General features: G+C 40.6%; 1 protein-coding gene across 1 annotated transcript in view; it reads left to right on the top strand.

Moving 5' to 3' along the window:
• Positions 1 to 17378, top strand: part of IL17REL (interleukin 17 receptor E like) — a 747013-nt gene that overhangs the window by 686747 nt on the left and 42888 nt on the right. Inside the window, exon 16 of the mRNA XM_069629260.1 lies at positions 272 to 391. Within this exon, the coding sequence (XP_069485361.1) occupies positions 272 to 391 (120 nt within the window). The remainder of the gene's footprint in view (positions 1 to 271; positions 392 to 17378) is intronic.

Here is a 17378-nt window from a genome sequence, read left to right as displayed (position 1 = left end):
TTCTGTAGGAAGAGATTATGACCACTCACCTATGTTTTGACCAGTATTTTCTAAAAATGTACCGTAATGTATTAGAAACTAGTAGCAATCTTGGCGAGAGATCACCACTGTTACACTTATGTGGAGTGTAACGACATTCAAAAAGATACATGTTGCTGCCAGTATTGGAGGTTTTATACAATTCCTAAACTGTTAACAAAATCTGCTGAATATTCTTCTATGATGATATGTGGGTCAATGTGTGAGTTTTACTGTCTGTTTCTGTGTTTAGCTCCCTTGCCCGTGGATCATTCAGAAGGCGAAGGAAATTATTTGCTGGCATTAACAATCATTGCAGTTTTATTGATACTGCTGACGTTTGTGGCGATAACTGGATGTATCACTTTAGCAGGTAAAGAATCTTGACATATATTAAAGAAAGTTTGATATTTTGTTAATTTATTCAAACATGTGCACTGATTTTTTTTTTAAAACGACTCATTCATTTAATTGGTTATAGCCACCATTATAGGAACTATGGTAAACGCACGCGGACAGAGGATATTCCAAGACGATATATTTGTGCCCATTTGCAAATGCGGCAACGGCCAATCAAGCTGACCGTGCTGAAACATCCATGTTCTAATACAGACTTATTGACTAAGGGCTGCAACCAATATTTGGCAAAGGGTAATTATCCCAAGTGATGATGACCCATTCCGAGGATATAAGACTATTAGCACATAGTGCTAATAGCAATCCATGTTTTGGAGTTTTCAAAATGAAGTTAAAATTGTGCTTTCAGAGTGAATTAAACTAAATAGGTAAACTGAGTTAGTAGAGTAAATGTGGGTTTGTTTTGTAGTATTTAAATAACATGGTTGTTTTAGGTATCATGTACAAGTAAATGGTTTCCATAAAAGAAAGAGAAAACATTTTCCAATGTTGTATATTTCTCTTTCATGTGTTAAATTGCATAGTGCAGCGAGAAATAAGCGTCCTCCCAGAGAGGAATGTCCAATTTCGAATTCTTGCCCGAAAATTACATTGATGATTCCCCGTGTGCTTCTGAAAACTGAATTTTTAAAATGCGTCCGTATCTGTAGTTATTGACTGCACTTTAAATATTCTGATTGGCTCGGAGCAGGTCAATAAGGATTTCCATGTGCTAATAAGCATGACTGAACCTTGCACTTGGTCATTAACAATCCAGCATTATCCACCTGCTCCAAAGCAGGATTACTGACATCACCAGTGGTCAACATGCTTTCCCTTGAAGTTTTCCCAAGCATGTATTTTGCTTCAAAATACAGGTAATAAATAACACTAAGCAAAAGGCAACAATTTCCAACTGGAATCTAATCAAAGTATAAGTCAAATGATAATTTAAATATAGGATGAATGTATCGATTTTTATGCAACCTCAGATTGAGGACTTGGAGTATGATTTATCTATATTTATAAAAGTGAAAATGTGTGTGTTTGTTTTTGTCCCTTATACAATTCCACACTGTTTCACCAATCTGCACCAAAATGTACATTGTTACCTGTTGGGATACTTTGGTCATTACTGGCTACATGACATTTGAACACCCCATGCCGTTGCCCGGATTTCAGCATAAGCAAAAACTTGTTTGTGGGTTTTTGGCTTGGTGAAGAATTGTTCCCTCTACAATTCCACACCGTTTCACAAATCAACTTTTACATAATTACCTGCTAGGTCCCGCCAGACATTACTGGTACATGACATGTTGAACCCCACCACTATCCCTTGATTTCAGCACAAGTCAAAATGTGTGTGTGGGTTTGTGGCTTGGCAAAGTGTGGTTGCTTATAAAAGGTGTGAAAAATGTGTCTGGTGCATCATGGTCAATTGGGGCAATTTATCAACAAGTGGTGTATGGTTTCTATAGAGTTTTCCCTTTTACAGAATCTGCAACATCTTGAATTACGACATACTCTGCTTCGAGCACCCAACATTTCATTGGTAGGGAGCAAATTCAGGTGAAGGCGTAAACACTGGTTACGCCAGTATTGCCCCGGACATTTCTTCAAATAGTATGTCAATTTATTGTAGGGCCTGGCATCTATTAACAGCCCTGTAAATAAATGGTACTTCCTGACACAATCAATCATGTCAATCCAGTCAGCCTCCCATACTCTCTTTTTTACTTTTAGGGGATTGGATTCAACGGCACTTAGTGTTTCCAGACACTGGTGATGCCATTCTGTGAGACCGGCCGGAGACTTAGACTGAAGCTCACACTGTAACACCCCTCAGGTCGATCACTCTTTCGCCAAATGGAGTGTGAGGGAGTGTTCCTGGCGTGGAGCCCTAAGCAGTTTACTGGAGTTTGGAGTGTGTTTTCTCACTGTCTACTGAGCAGGGCGGAGCTTTCTACCTCTTCTACAAAACCTCCATTGAGACGCGGAGCGTCGCGGAGTGTGAGGGAGTGTTCCTGGTGTGGAGCCCTAAGCAGTTTACTGGAGTTTGGAGTGTGTTTCCTCACTGTCTACTGAGCAGGGCGGAGCAATCTAACTCTTCTACAAAACCTCCATTCAGATGCGGAGCGTCACAGAGTGTGAGGGAGTGTTCCTGGTGTGGAGCCCTAAGCAGTTTACTGGAGTTTGGAGTGTGTTTCCTCACTGTCTACTGAGCAGGGCGGATCGTTCTACCTCTTCTAAAATACCTCTTTCCAGACGCGGAGCGTCGCGGAGTGTGAGGGAGTGTTCCTGGTGTTCGTGGTGGCCGTGGCTGGACAGCTGCGGAACAAAAGTGCAGCTCTCTGCAGTCCACTGCCAAATGGAACAGACTGCGCCAAGTATTGAACACCAAAAAACCCACGGGGAGTCGCCTAGTGGTGTCCTTGAAATGGCTGCTGGTACTAGAGCCCAGGTCCGGCGAGGGAGACCGGCTTTGGTACTGAAATTGCCAGACCATGATGTGCAGAAAGAAAAGGAAAGGCGAGTGACCCTGGCCGGGATGATTCAAGTAAGTGGCCCCCACTTGGGTCCGTGTGAAAAGGGTAATGACCCTTTAAATCAAACAGTGCTTAAATCTGGGAAATACTTTGGGGAAAACTCCTTAGCCGAAAACACGAAGACGAGTGAGAAGATGAGTGAAAGGCATGAGGAGGGTGTTGGGGGTATATCGCATAGAAACTGTTGCGCAATTATATGCGAGGGGTCACGTAACTGTTTGGACAAAATTGGCACCGTTCACGCCGAGGAGAATCTGCAAAATCAGCACGGTTCGCACTGCCCGTGTCAGAGAGTGGACTCTGTCACTGTCGAGCTCTTGGGCACGGCCGGTGCTATAGTGCGACGGACCCACGATATGGAGGGGAAACCCTTAACAGAGGAAAACCTCCACATGAAGGTGGGGCTAGAATGTCCCCATTACAAAAATAACACTCATGAAGCCTTAATCCAAATGCACGACGCAACTCAAACACTTACCTTTCAGAGGCGTCCCGCCGCTGCAAGATTCTATTCATGCAGCGAGTCGCTGTGTAGTGGCGAGAGTCCGCCCCCTCTCCTGGACAGGCCAAGTGATGAATGGCCGTTGGGAGAACACTGCACGCTCAAGGAACAGAGGATCTATGGGGAAAGAACAGCGGAGGGGTGGCAGGGGTTGGAATGTAATGATGATAGAAAGGTCAGTCATGCACTCGAAATAGACATTTCAGAATGAGGCGGCAAAGAGAATATGAAAGAAATAAATGTAAACGAAAATGACATTTCTGGTGTAATTAACAAAGATGTCAACACTGATCAAACTCCTATGGAAGAGGAGGTTTTTGGGCCACCTGAGAATGGAATTGAATCTATACAATTGGAAAGAGCTGAAGCAAGGGATAATCGTAGAGACTCATTAGCAGTTGTAGATCAGCTGTTAATTGACTTGATTGCAATAAATGGACACTTGGGCGCTAAAAAACAAGGGAAAGACCCAAGAAATGAGGGTTCCTTGTGTGAACCCAGACTTGAAATGAGAAGAGCGGATCCGTGTTTCAAGTCATGCAATTCACAAACAACTCCTCTGAAAAGGAATCACCCTCCAAAAAGAAGGAGAACGGAATATAGGCCATATCCGTCCCTAACTTGTTCACAGAAAAGAAATTTGACACAAAATTGCCTCGAGATTACCCGGAGTGGCTCCATTGGGAGTAAAGTCGCAGTAGACCCTCCCTCTTCATCTTTTTCCTTAGAAGAATCCACCACTGACTCCTCCTTCATTCAAAGAGAATTTCCTAAAGTAAGGAGATTGAAAGAAGGGAAGAGTCAGAAAAAGACTAGGTCGCGTTTGGAGGAACAAGGGGAAAAGGAAGCAGACTCGCCGCAAAACTTTGCAGAAAGGATTGCAAATGAATTAAGACCATACATAATGTCCGCAACAGGAATTTCTTTGGCCCCTTTAACAAAGCTGTATGAGCAGCTTCACGAAACACAAAAAGATCAAAATACCTTACTGGCCCTTATGTTATCGAAAATGACAAAAATGGAAATGGACATGGTAGTATGGGAGCTTGAATTAAAAAATGAAAAACAGAAAAACGAGGATGCAAATAGAACGATCAAAGAGCAGTTAAGAAATAACGCTGAAGAAAAGAGACTATTGGCTGAACTTGCAAGAGAGGCAATGTTAATATTGAAACAAATCAAACCTACGGATAGCGCCAAAAAAAGTGATAGAAAAGAACAAGAGGGTGTATCCCACACAGATGATGCCAGTCCGCGTGTGGAAGGAGGGGATAAAATCGTAAATGAATCAGAGAAAAACATAGAACGCACCCGAGGGTCCTGCGAAACTCGAAGGACCACGGCCCTAAGACCAACAAATAGAAACGAATGTGATCAAGAGGAAAATCCTGCCAAGTTAGTGGTAGATCTAATGAAGGATCTTGAACAACAAATCCTGACTCAGGGAAAAAACATTTTAAAAGAAACAAGTATTGAGGAGGCCGCAATTGCCTCTACGTCTAAAATGGTAGACAGAGAAATAACAGACCCCAATCAAATCCCTAAAGAAGTTGACAAAGAGATGGGTAAAGCAAGTGAAGTATATGAAATCTTTGAAAAGGGAAAAAAAAACGAATTGCCAGTGGAAGCAGGAATGAAAAGGGGAAAGTGTAAAAAGAAAACAAAGAACATGGTGCAAAACAAAAACAAGAACTTGACGTCAAGAGATTCGTGCAAGTTTTTAAGGAATCTAAAAGCATGGAATGTGACAATACTTACTGATCCAGTTGAAAATCGAGAGGCACTAAGTGCAGAAGCGAAGAAGAAAAGAACCAGCATTGTAAAGTCCCCAATGATGGTTGAAGAAATCCACGGGCCACCGAACAACAACAAAGAAGAATTAACTGCAGAGGATCTACTGAATTTCTCAACATACGAAACCGATGAGGAAGAGTCCTTAGATCAGAGTCATAAATTACTGGATGTAGGAGCAGAGATAATGGAGGATTCCGACACCGAAGAAACCCAACCTCAAAAAAAATTGAATGGGGAAAAAAAAGATGGACTATTAGCAAAAAGAAGCTGTGTCTTTGTATCACCCATAAAGAATGTCACAAAATCACAGACTTCTGAAATGGGTCGGAAATCACCAATCGTACGGTTCATGACAATCGAGGAAAGGAGAAAAAAAAGTCTGAACTTGGAAATGAGCCGAGAACAACAAGGGCAATTGAAATCTATTACTATAAAAGATAATAAAAAAAGTGGTGGAAAAATGGGTGAGGAAGAAAATGGTCAAAAAGAAAGTAACTATAGGCATGGAATGGAAAAGGTAAAAAAGAAGCCGAATGATCACTCTCAGTCCTGTGACACAACCATAATACTAGAACGAAGCAGTACGAAGAAGGACGAGTTGGTCCTGAATAGGTACAATGTTATGCAATTATTACACCATATTCCGCACCTTAACTCAATTTCCACAAATGACATAAAGATAGTGGAATTTGTAGACGAAGAAATATTGTCAAGGTTCTGGTTCATCTATATTCAAAGATCATAAAGGAAATATTACTAGAAAGTAGGTCAGAGATGCAGAATCTGGGATTCGACATACGAGAGGAGAACGAACCCGAGGGGAGAATGAGAGCGAAAGGCCCGAAAATAGCAGGTGTCCATAGCAATAAGGAAAGCACTAAAGAGAAGAACGGGAAGAAGCCAGAAAATGAAATTCAAAACAGAAGAGAGCTGGATGACTCACTGTCTGATGACCCAAGCCCAAGGAAACGTATAAAGATAACATTTGCAGTGAACAGGCAAGAAGAATTTCTGTCAAATAGTGAAAAAGTGCCACTTGACAAAGGAGGAAGTGACAGAGGCTGGTCATGGCTTCCAAGAGCTCTCCATTTACCAAGCCAAAGCTAACGATTAAGGTATGAAAGCACTAGAATATCCTGCATGTCTTGGAATACTAGGGGGCACGCTCATTTATTTGGTAAACCCTGGACCGAATTGCTGGCTCTTGATATTACTTGCTTACAAGAGACCTGGTTGGTGAATAGGCCAAGCGTGGAAGGTTATGAGATTGCTTTCAATCCGGCAATAAGGAATAAAAAAGGCCGTCCAATGGCCGGCATTTTGACCCTAGTGAAACGAGGCAAGGGTCTACATATCAAGAAAGCGACGAACATTAATTCTCATCTACTATTGACTTCAATAATAAGTGATGAGGAAGGTGGAGCAAGAAACATGACTTTCCATATATTGAACACCTATTGGCATCACGAGCAAGCAGGAGGAGTTGAATTCATAGATAAAATATGTGACATCCTTGATGAACTAAAATCACAGAACCCTGGAGATGAGATAATAATATTCGGAGATCTAAACTTGGACCTGATACAAGAGTGTGGAACGAAACATGTAAAGAACTGTCACAAGATGAATAAAAGTGATCTGGAGATAACATGGACGGAAGAAATGGAGATCAGACAGATGTGCATGCTAAACGGATGCACAAAAGGAGACATTCCCCCAAAATCAACTTGGGAGAGAGGATCTCTAAATTCTATACTGGACTATTTCTACGTAAGTGAGTCCCTAGCAAAGAAAATACAAAGTCTAGAAGTAATAAGAGCCCGAGAAAGTGACCACAATCTCGTTAAGATATGCTGGGAGACAAAACAACTTGAAAAGGCCAAAAAGTGGACTCCCGGAATAGAAATAACTCCAGGAAAAAACAGAGTAAGATTAAATAACAAAGACATTAAAGACTTCACTAATTTAATGAAAGAAAAAGATCAAAATCAAGAATATCTGGAATGTGACACGCTTTTCCAGAAGTACTCAAAAACATGTAAAACCGGTGGGAAGAACTGTTCCAAACTGCATGTTTTTGATCCAGAGATAGTAAAGAAAAAGAGAGAAATGAGGCAAAAAATAAGAGCTCTTGGGAGGATGTCCTCAGCAGAAGTAAGGGAAAAGAAGAAAAAATAAAATTACAGTATAAGAACTGGATCAGAAGCCACAGATCCATAATGCAACAACATGATGCAGAAAAAATAATGGCAGCACTGGCCAATAAAAATTTGCAAGATTTTTGGACCCTAGTTAACAACGTAGGTGCTCCACAAGGGAGGATAATAACAAACATGGTCCCGGAACAACAATGGATTCTGCACTATTCAAAACTCTTCAAAGGACAAACGAACCAGAAAAAGGAGGTCGTGCATCCCCCCCCAGTAAAATGGGACTTTGAAATATCTAAAGAGGAGATTCTGGCAATAATAAAAAACATCAGCTCCTTGCGAGCCCCAGGGTCCGACGGGATAACAAACAAAATGCTGAAAGAACATCCGGAAGAATGGGCGGAATTTTGCGAAACTTGCTTCCAAAAAGTAATGACAGAAGGGCAAATTCGGAAGACCTGGAAGTCCGCCATTATAGTCCCCATCTATAAAAAAGGGGAAAGATCGGACCCCGAGAACTACAGGCCTATAGCCCTGCTTGATGTGATAGGGAAAATATTTGCCACATATTTATTACATCAATTAACCTCATGGATCAATCAAACAGGGGTCTTTGACCGGAAACAAACTGGCTTTGTAAGGGGGGTGGGTTGTGGATTGAACCTCCTAATATTAAATTTGTTAAAGATGGAATCTATAAGGACCAGAAAAAAATCTATGCGGCCTTTGTGGATTTAGCCCACGCATTTGATGGGATTGATCGTGAATTGCTATGGGAAAAGATGGAGAAGTTAAAATGTCCCTCGAGCCTCCTACTAGCAATTAAAGATCTTCATGCAAACACAAACATCAGAATCCGACTTGACAGAAGTGGAACCTTAACTAAACAGATCGACACTTCAAGAGGTGTAAAACAAGGTTGCCCACTAGGATCCACCTTATTTAAACTTCTAATTGCAGATGTGGGGGAAGCCCTAGAAGATATAGCAGCATTTCCGCCGAAAATAAATGGAAACCGTATAAGATGGCTAATATATGCTGACGATATTGTCTTATCAGACTTAACCCCAATAGGACTCCAACGGAAGCTAACAGCACTTGTGAAATACATAAAGTTAAATGGCTGGAAATTAATGCTAAAAAAACTGAAATTGTACAGCTCTCTGACTTAAAATGGCAGAGACAATTAAAGAAAGGTCGACCAAGATGGACCCTGGAAAATGAGATCATACAGTGTGCAACCCAGGTCACATATTTAGGGGTTCAAATAAGTGCCAGCATAACGGACGAACCGATGGTGAAGAAAATCAAAATAAAATGTAAGGCGCTATCGGTGCAAGGGGCAATGCTTCATAAAAAATATGGCAAATTCTCTTATCAGCCAATAATAAACTTTTATAAAGCAAAAGTAATCCCTGCTCTAATTCATGGAGCTGAGGCAATGTTTGGATGTCCCTACATTCTATGGTCCCAGTGCGAAAATATGTTTTGGAGGAGAATCCTGCAAGTTCCGCAAAAATACGAGCTGGGCTTAATATCAATTAATGCGAGAGTGCAATGGAATACCCTATCGATCTATAGGAAGATCATGGAAAAGGAACGTGCGCCGCAATTTGATATACTAAGCCCAAACACAAGGAAAACCCAAAAGATGTGTTCGAGATATGGAAAAAGAATTGTGAAAATATTCTAGCTTAACTGAATTCGACAAAGGAGATGCTTGAACAAAATCCCAATGCAGTAAAAAAAAACTATGGGAGATTGATTGGATTAACACGGTCGATCAGAGGGCAACCCATAGGTGTATGAAAGAGTATGCTTGGGAAAGAAAGGCATTAAACGTGATACCCAAGTATCTGAAAAAGTTCCCCTGTCCGAGGAGAAGAAAAAGTTTTTTAAAATTAAGGTTGAACTTATTCCACACGTATGAGATCAAAAATATGAGAAGAAGAAAAGAAGGGGCAATAGAAATTAATTGCCGTTTTTGTAAGAAGGAACCTGAGACAATAAGACATCTGATAATCTCGTGTCCGGAATTGAAAGAAATGAGAACAAAATTTCTGGGTATAGAGTTTTCAAAGTTCTCCATGTACAGCGAGGAAGAGTGGTGGAAAAAAATCCACGATGGAGAGGATGGAAAACTGACCTTCGCAATTACATTCTTTTTGGATGAGCTGGACTCACATTTGATGAACTCGGAAAACTAAAGTTGGAAGAGGAGTGAAAGATGTGTTGTTTTTCTTTTTAAAAAAGTTTCTAATAAGCTAATTGAAATAAAAAAAAAATGGATCTTTGGTAGGAATTTTACATTTTTCCATCGTACCAGCGCTTACAACAATACCAAGCCCAGTTTATACCTTAAAACTGATACTGGGACACTAGCTGGCAACCTTAAAACATTCCTCCACAATGCCCCCTCAAGCTTACACCATTTGATTTTGAAGGCAAAACATGACATCTCAGGACCCAACTTCACTGCCAGAACCACTTTTTACAGTAGAACTCTCGTACGGGAATTATCGAGAAGTACCCACATTTCCTATAGAGGCAAACTGCCTGGGCAGCCAGCGCTGTGACCCTTTGTTTGTTTGCAGCGAGCCACCAGGCTTGTTTTCTTTCGGGAAGATTGAGATACCCAAATACACAAAGTACTCCACTTTCTCTATGGGTGTCCCATCAATGGATCACTTGAATTGTCCTTATGCCTTTTCAGGACCCTTTGATATAATTACAAGTTTCGATTTGAGGACACTTATCGTTAAATTATTATTTTTGGTGTAAAGCTGAAACCCTATTGGTGTGTGGTCCATTAGAATCCGGTTGTGCGCGTAAAGTAAATAATTGATCAATCTGCCATTTTATTTTGGAGCAAAAGATAGGTGTCCCTGAAGGCTTAACCCAAATCAGACAAAAAAATGAGGAATACTATCTGGGCCAATAGGCAACCTTGCTTCAATCCTCTTGCCGAATTAATTGGAGCAGATAGTCTACCCTCTCTGTCCAGATGGACACACATAGTGGTGTCCATATGTAAAGCTATTAGGATCACCAGTAGAGCAGAAGGACAACCCCATTTATCTAGTCTAGCCAATAACTTGTTCCTCAGGACTGCATCGAAAGCCATAGAGAAATCTTTGAAGACAGTATAAAACGGTTGTTGTTTTTCATCACCCCCTTCTTTAACAGTTCCAGCACAAAACTGTTAATTTTGTTTCCATTCTTCCATTCTCATTTGCTCATTTTCACAGGTCTCTTAAAACTAGGCCTGTGAAGATTTTGGCTGAACAGTCCAGCAGGGAAATCAGCCTATAGTTTGAGGTAGTTAAGTGAGGGCCCTTTTTAAATATCGGTATGACAATTGCACGGCTTTCTCCCTGAGTATAGTTTTACTATGTAGGACACCTACCCAAGTTTCTTGATTGTTTTTAAGAATGCACATCAAAACTCCATCTGGCCCTGGAGCCATAGATATTTTTCTCCTGGATATTAAATAAAACAACTCATCAAAAGTCCCAAGTTAACCCCCAGTCTGCAGTTTTTTTGATGTCCCCAATCCACTCTTGCTCAATACATATTTATGTTGCATGTCCTACGTCTGTCTGTGCATCCCATACGACTGTATTTCATTAATATGCCATACTGTTATGAGAAGATAACCCAGACAGATAATTTTAATTCAAAAGTATCAGAGCAGGCGACCACCACATTTTCACATGTATAGAAAATGTGATCAACCTATCAAAATGGTGTGTGTTTGTGTTCTTTCGGAGTGTCTGACTATTAAACAATTGGACAGATTTGACCAATCAAAAAGTATGATATTATGACACATGTGGGAATCTCACACAAGATAAAAAGGGAAGTACACTGGGAATAGGAGGAGAGACACAACCTGGAAGAGTTGTTGATAATTTCTGGAAATTATAAACAAAAAAGTGATGAGTGGAAGGTTTTGAATAAATATAACCCCTTTGCACTGCCCTGGGCAACCTTCCATACCAAAGTTATTTAGCTCTAGCTGCGCTATTGCAAAATGGGTCCACCCATGTGAAATCAGTCAGGTACTGCCATCAATGGGAACAGACTAGCCTGAAATGCTAGGCCTGGTCCCCTCTGCATGGAAACACAAGCAACCCCAGGTATGTTTTGGACTTGTTGAGACTAATCAGTGAGGTGCAGCTTGGTTCCCCATGGTGCAGCGAGCAGGGGTCCCAATCTAGTCATACCCTCTCTCACAAAGCGAAACAAACTATAACCAAAAAAGTGTTGGGTGGATGTTTTCATTATTCTGAACCACTGACACTGCTCTGGTCAATCTTCCACACCACTGTGTTTTAGCACATCTGCACCATTGCAAAAGGTGTCCAGTCATATGCAAATCAGTGAGACACTGCCATCAATGGGAACAGTTCAGCCCGAAATGCTAGGCCATTTCCCCTCTGCATGGAAACACAAGGGCACCCAGGTGATTTTTGGCCTTGTTGGTTCTCATCAGTGAGATGCATCTTGGTTCCATATGGCACAGCGAGCAAGGAACCCATATCTGGGCATACCTCCTCTCAAAAAGGGAGACAAACTATAAACAAAATAAGTGATGACTGAGACCAAGCCTGATTTGCATATGGTCATTCCCCTTCTGTGGTGGCTTGGCAGGCTGAAGAACGATGGTCTGAAGGGTTATCCAAAGCTGCGCCAGAGATTAGTATTCATTCCAAACCTTCCAGTCATTACCTCTTTTGTTTTGCATAAGTCAACCAGAGTTGAACTGGTATGCCCAGACGTGGATCCCGAGCCCTCTGGGCCTTGACACCCAAGCTGCTCCTCACTGATTGAGTCCACGGATGCCAAAACCTGCCTGGGCATGATGGTGGTCTCCTGCAAGAGGGATGTGACCAAGCAGTTTGGGCTAGGCTGCCCCTTTTGGGGCGGGAACAAACCTGATTTGCATATGGTTTTTTCCCTTTTGCAATGGCTTGGCAGGAGATGAATGATGGTCTGAAGGCTTGCCCAGAGCAATGCCAGAGGTTAAGATGAATTCTAAACCTTTCAGCAATCACTTCTTTTGGAGAGTGATAAAAGAAAAAGGTTGGCTGATTGGGAGTGCAGTCTACCTATGCTCAGCGCCTTAAAGAATTTGAGTATACAACAATTACCCAATCTCTCTACACAAGTCCAATAGGATTGTTGCCCTGATAAGTCCCTGGATTGGAAGGGACGCAGAAGGTGATGGAGGGAGTCCATTTGAAATAACATAATTCAATATTGTACTTCAGTATTTCACACTGTGTTTAATACCAAGTGAAATGTAATAAGAATCAATAGAATTTTTCAGCACTGGTTTTGCGGTGTAAAGCTGATAGCCCGAACGCAAAAGGGCAAACGCTTTTCTCAGCTGCTGTTTTGCTGCCAGGATACTGTGTATACAAGCCTGAAAGGGAAATATTACAAGCACGCCCCTCGTGCCAACAACGATTTACTATTGCTCGTGTTCCTTTATGGAAGAACTCAAGTGCGAGGACACGCCCACAACACCTGAGAGCCTTGCTATAAAATACCAATGCCCAGCCCTCGCGGCAAAAGCCCGAACGCAAAAGGGCGAACGCTTTTCTCAGCTGCTGTTTTGCTGCCAGGATACTGTGTATACAAGCCTGAAAGGGAAATATTACCAGCACGCCCCTAGTGCCAACAAGGATTTACTATTGCTTGTGTTCCTTTAAGGAAGAACTCAAGTGCGAGGACACGCCCACAACACCTGAGAGCCTCGCTATAAAATAACAACGCCCAGCCCTCGTGGCGAAATCCCAAACGCAAAAGGGCAAATGCTTTTCTCAGCTGCTGTTTTGCTGTTGTGCGGAGGTGCGGAGCAGGAGCCTAACCCCTAACATCTAAATACCAACATTTGGCCGCGACGGACCAAGGTAAGGAACTGTGCTCTATATACTTATCACATATACTGACTACGGACTTGCGGGAGACTGCGGGAAAAGGCTTCCTTTGATCTTGCGAGCCTTTATTTACATCATATATTATTGGGAGCTATTGGCGGCATTGATACACTGGACAAAAGAACGTACTGCACTTAAGGAATCAAGAGTTGTGCAATGCCAGCCAAGGGGAAAGCAGGCCGACAACGGTATAATCTTAGGAGTGGAGGAGAGACACAGATAACAACGCCCCCTCCCAAAAAATTACCTAAAGAAATAAATGCCAAAAATGCGGATAAGGGGAAAGGCACTATCCCAGCATTATTTAAACAATCTAAGCCTAAGGAGAAAGAGGTGACTATCATGACGGAAGAACTGGTTACACCACAAAATCAAGTTCAATCTCAAGATATAACAAGTTATGAAGATATCGATAATAATTCATTGCTTGATTTATGTTTATCAGTACAGAGATCTATGGCAGCGACATCTAATATGGTTCACACCCACAAAGAGTCAGAAATGTCAGTGGAAGCACAGGTATTGCAATCTATGGGAAGTCATATCACTATTAATCTTTCTCCCAGATTGTCAGCATCCCCTAATTTGGCAATAGACATCGAAACAACAAAAAAACAGTCAAAGCCGGGGCTAATAATGGAACACAAGAAAACTTGACAGCAATTGCCGAGTTACAGGCTTCAATGAATTCAATGCAGTTTGCTATGAAAATAATGTTAAAGTTATGCGGGAGAATTCATGTGAATACTGTATTGGAATTGAACGCTTTAAAGTCTGGCTGTAATTTTGTTCCACAAGAGACCGAAACAGCTCTGAATGAGGATGAAAGAATACAAGAAGAACAAAAATCGAATGCAGAAGGAGTAAAGGAGACAAGTGAGGATTCAGTTGCCTTTTACTCTCGGAAACAGAGACGCTTGGCTAAGAGAGCCGCAATGCAGTTTGTGCCATGTGAGGTTGCCTCTCCGCTACCCGCAACAACCCTATTCCCAGGAAAGAAATAAAGAAGAGCTAGGAAAAAGGCTAATAGGGCAAAAAAACGGAACCTTAAAGGCAATGGCACTCTTACAAGCTGGATTATACCAGAGACATCTGATACAACTATGTCTATGATTGTCGAGGAACCAGATTTGGAATTACCACAATCACCTGGTCCAAACGGAGGACAAGCATCAACCCCACACAGGAGGATTGGAATAAAAGAAGACAATAATATACAATCTACAGAGGAGGAATGGGAGAGTACAAACAATACCAGATACATTGAAGATAAGAAATGTCTTATTAAAAATTTAAATCAGAAGGCAAAGAACAGTTGGTTACCAAGGACGGCACTTCTAACTAAACTTCTTCTCATTCTGCAGCTACGTGTGATAAGATCCGAGGACTTTGACTTTGTAGAACCACTTCACTGTATTATTCCAAATGTTACAGCATTACATTGCAAAGTCCTCACCACAGGAGATCTGATGCAGAAACATAAGAGGAATCTTGCACAAATTGGTATTGAAATAGATACTAATCCGGAAGAAATTGACCTTATTTTGAGTCCTAAGAATGAAAGCTTACCTTTAAACAAATTACCAAATGTAAATTTACTTCAAGGAAAAAAAGTGGAGATGAGTGACATCCAGACCATGCTAAAATGGTTAGCAGAATCTCTGCCTTTAGCAATCCAGAATCACTGAATTGGGGTATCACCCTTCTCCCTCACTTCATGGAATACCCAGGGGTTTTCTCACCTCTTATTGCAATCTGGGTCCCTACCAGAAGTAACTCTTTCCTCCTGTTTATTTCTCCAGGAAACATGGTTGGTTTCCCCCTTGGTAATCGATGGATACTGTCTATACCACACTATGGCTAAGCAAGGACCGAGAGGGCGTCCCCTTTGGGGGCCTCATAATTGGGGTATCCACAGTATTGAAATGAAATGAAATTAAATGAAATGGTGATAGTTGATATGGATAGCAGAGTGTGCAATATGATCAATGTGATCACTTCTTATCTTATTTTATCTATGTAATGATTGGATGTATTAAGTTGTTGATATTTTCTTTTAAATTATGATTAATTATATGTGTAAAGTTTTTATTCTTAAAACTATATCACATTAAATTAAATAAATAAAGTAAAACTGATAGCTTATCTGTACAGCTAACAAACAGTCCTCTGTAAATTACTTTGCTCCCAGCATATTCTTAAAGCTACATTATGCAATTTAGGCTGGGATTTGAATGCCCATGTTCCATAGTCTAAGTGAGAATTGCTTGATACATTGTGAGCTGTGAAAGCCAAAGATATTTTAAAAGTAACATTGGGAAGTGAAACGATATCAATGTAAATTGCATTAAATCCTCTCTCTTGAAATTGTATAGTTTGTGAAAGGCTTGGCATCAGTGTGACCTGATTTGCAAAGGGACGTGGGAGGGGTTGTCATCCAATCCAATTACAAAATATATATATATATATATATATATATATATATATATATATATATATATATATATATATATATATATATATATATATATATATATTTTCCTTTGTTGGGTTGGTAAACTAATATCCTGTGCTTACTTAATTGAGATTACAGTATCCCTAAACGAAGCCTGCAGAAATTATATGCTAGTCATTATATCCTGCATTTAAATTGCATGCATATACTAGCAACCCTTAGCACCATATTTACATGTGGGAATTGATTTCTTATGAATAATAATAACATTGATATTTATGAAAACTTTCTCTAGCACCAATACTTGTTTTAGATAGTAACTGGAGAAAATAATATTTTCTAAAATTAGTGATTGACTATAAAGAAGTTATTGTGATGTAAACATCACGCAAACCATTTGAACATACTAGCTGGTAAGCCATGAGGTAATTGTGTACTTAAATTGGATTTAGAAGTTAGATTCTCCTATTAAAATTAGAGCCAGAAATGTCATTAATAGTTTTGTGGTGTGGCTGTATGTTTGTGTAGTGTCTTGTGGGATGTCACAGATAGGCACATTCTAATTATGTATATAAGTTATCTATATTCATAAATCTTATTGTGGTGAGTTCCCCCCTCATAAAGTAAGAGGTCTACCTTTATTTTTCTTTTATTTAAATACATTTGAGTTTCAACAATAAAACCAGCCTGTTTCTTGTCCCCAAATTGTGGGGTCGGGGTGCATGTCAGGGAACCTTATATAAGGGATTGGTCCTTAGTGAAAAGAACAATATATCCACAAATAGCTCAACAGATGGAAAACAGTGAAGTGTGAGTGGTGAAAAACAGTAATGAAACATTGTTCTTGAGATTGAAAATGTTTTGTGGTGACAGAAGTCAGGTTGTGAAGATGCAGGTGGATGGATTAGGCTACTTTGTATCTTCCGGTCAAGTGGCACAGCGAGTAGAGCGCTCGCTTTGACATTCGTGCAGAGCCTGCTAACACAGGTTTGAATCCTGGCGGGGCCAAACTCAGCCTTTCATCCTTCCGAGGTCGATAAATGAGCACCACACACCGTGGGTAATAGTAAGCAGCGGTCAGATACCTGAGGGTTTGTAGCGTATAAATGCCAAATTATTATTATTATTATTATTATTATTCTGGTGTGGCAGATTTAGATCTCATTGGGCCATTGATTGTTTTTCAGATTGGCACTTATGGCCTATTTTATTTGAGTTAAATACTATATGTATTACTATCCTTTCATGGTGAGAGTATTTCTTATTAATAAAAGAAAAATACAACTTAAATAATTGTTCTATCTATGCAAAGGTTGATTCATCTACTGATTGTTTCCAATGCATTATTGTAGCCAGTATTGCTTTGAGGCTATTGGTCAGCACTGATAGGACTGAATATGTGTAGTTAACTCAATGAATGACCTCAGATCTACATTGGCTTAAAAAGCAGATGGGTTCAGGAGACTCAATCGATGAGTATTGTCATGCACAACACATAGCCTGCATTTGCTACTATGTAAAAAGAGCCAGATATATCACTTCACTTGCATGTGCTGAAGCAAACATCTAGAG

The sequence above is a fragment of the Ambystoma mexicanum genome, chromosome 12 (genome assembly GCF_040938575.1).
Source record: "Ambystoma mexicanum isolate Mex_15411 chromosome 12, UKY_AmexF1_1, whole genome shotgun sequence".
NCBI lineage: Eukaryota > Metazoa > Chordata > Amphibia > Caudata > Ambystomatidae > Ambystoma > Ambystoma mexicanum.
The sequence above is the reverse complement of the archived record's forward strand: the minus strand, read 5'-3'. Positions and strand labels throughout refer to the sequence as shown.